The following is a 1,033-nucleotide window of genomic DNA, read 5'->3' on the forward strand; positions in this document are numbered from 1 at the left end:
TTTTATTGAATTATTACTTTATTGTAAATAAAGTATATAAAATAAATAATATATTTTAAATATTACTTAAAATATAAAGTAAATAATATATTTGAAATACTACTTGACAATAATTACAATAATTTTTATATAGGAGAATTTTCAAAACCATTTGTAGCAAATGCTTTTAGTTTTTCTAAACCTTTATAATTTTTTGTTTCTGGAATTGCTGCATCACGTGTCTTTATCATTCTCCAACCAGATTGTTTCATCCAAGTCTATAAAAAAATATTTTAATATTATGTTCAAAATCTTAATAAATCTATATTAATAAATTTCTTATTAAAATATATATTAAAAAATTTTTATGACATACACATGTATTATATTTAAAATAATACCATCCACAATAAATTCCAACAATAGTCATCATAAGTTTGGATGTTGTGTTACGTATAACAACTGCAGATGTTTTACCCTATAATTAAATAAAAATAAAATCAAATAATATTTTTTTTTTATTAATATTACATAATATAATAAGAAAATGATTTTATCTACTTACTATAAGAGGACTTAATAGTGCTTCAAATTTGTTAAAAGGTAATTTATAAAGCCTTCGAAATGGATTATACAATTCCTTGTAATATTCCTTTGTCATTAATGGCTCATCTGGTGCAAGATTTTGACTTTTAAGGAAACGTGCTCTCCATTCACGTTCTTCTTCTAACATCCCAATCAAACGTTCTCTTTCACTAGTTACACGACCACCGATTGACATTATTTTTACACCACAGTTAGAATAAGGTGCCATTGTGATAAGGTGTGTAACTAAAAATTATAATAATGTAATTCATATTAAATAATTATTAATAATCATAATTATAATATATTGATATTATAACTTATACATATATATATATAAAATATATACTTATATATATATAACTTATATATACTTATAAAACATATATTTTAAAAAAATAATAAAATAATATTAAAATTTTATAATTTTTATATATGATATATATACATAAAATATATATAATTATTC

The 1,033-nt window shown here is 19.7% G+C and overlaps 1 protein-coding gene across 1 annotated transcript in view; it reads right to left on the bottom strand.

The window, feature by feature from the left end:
• Positions 1-2: 2 nt before the first annotated feature.
• The window catches only part of LOC102675769, a 1,225-nt gene continuing 194 nt past the window's right edge, over positions 3-1,033 (bottom strand). The window contains exons 2-4 of the mRNA XM_006616083.2: positions 545-810; positions 356-457; positions 3-257 (exon numbers count right to left, since the gene is read on the bottom strand). Coding sequence (XP_006616146.1) covers positions 126-257; positions 356-457; positions 545-793 — 483 coding nt within the window. The 5' untranslated portion in view covers positions 794-810 and the 3' untranslated portion in view covers positions 3-125. The remainder of the gene's footprint in view (positions 258-355; positions 458-544; positions 811-1,033) is intronic.

The sequence above is a fragment of the Apis dorsata genome, unplaced genomic scaffold (assembly GCF_000469605.1).
Source record: "Apis dorsata unplaced genomic scaffold, Apis dorsata 1.3 scaffold_249, whole genome shotgun sequence".
Lineage (NCBI taxonomy): Eukaryota > Metazoa > Arthropoda > Insecta > Hymenoptera > Apidae > Apis > Apis dorsata.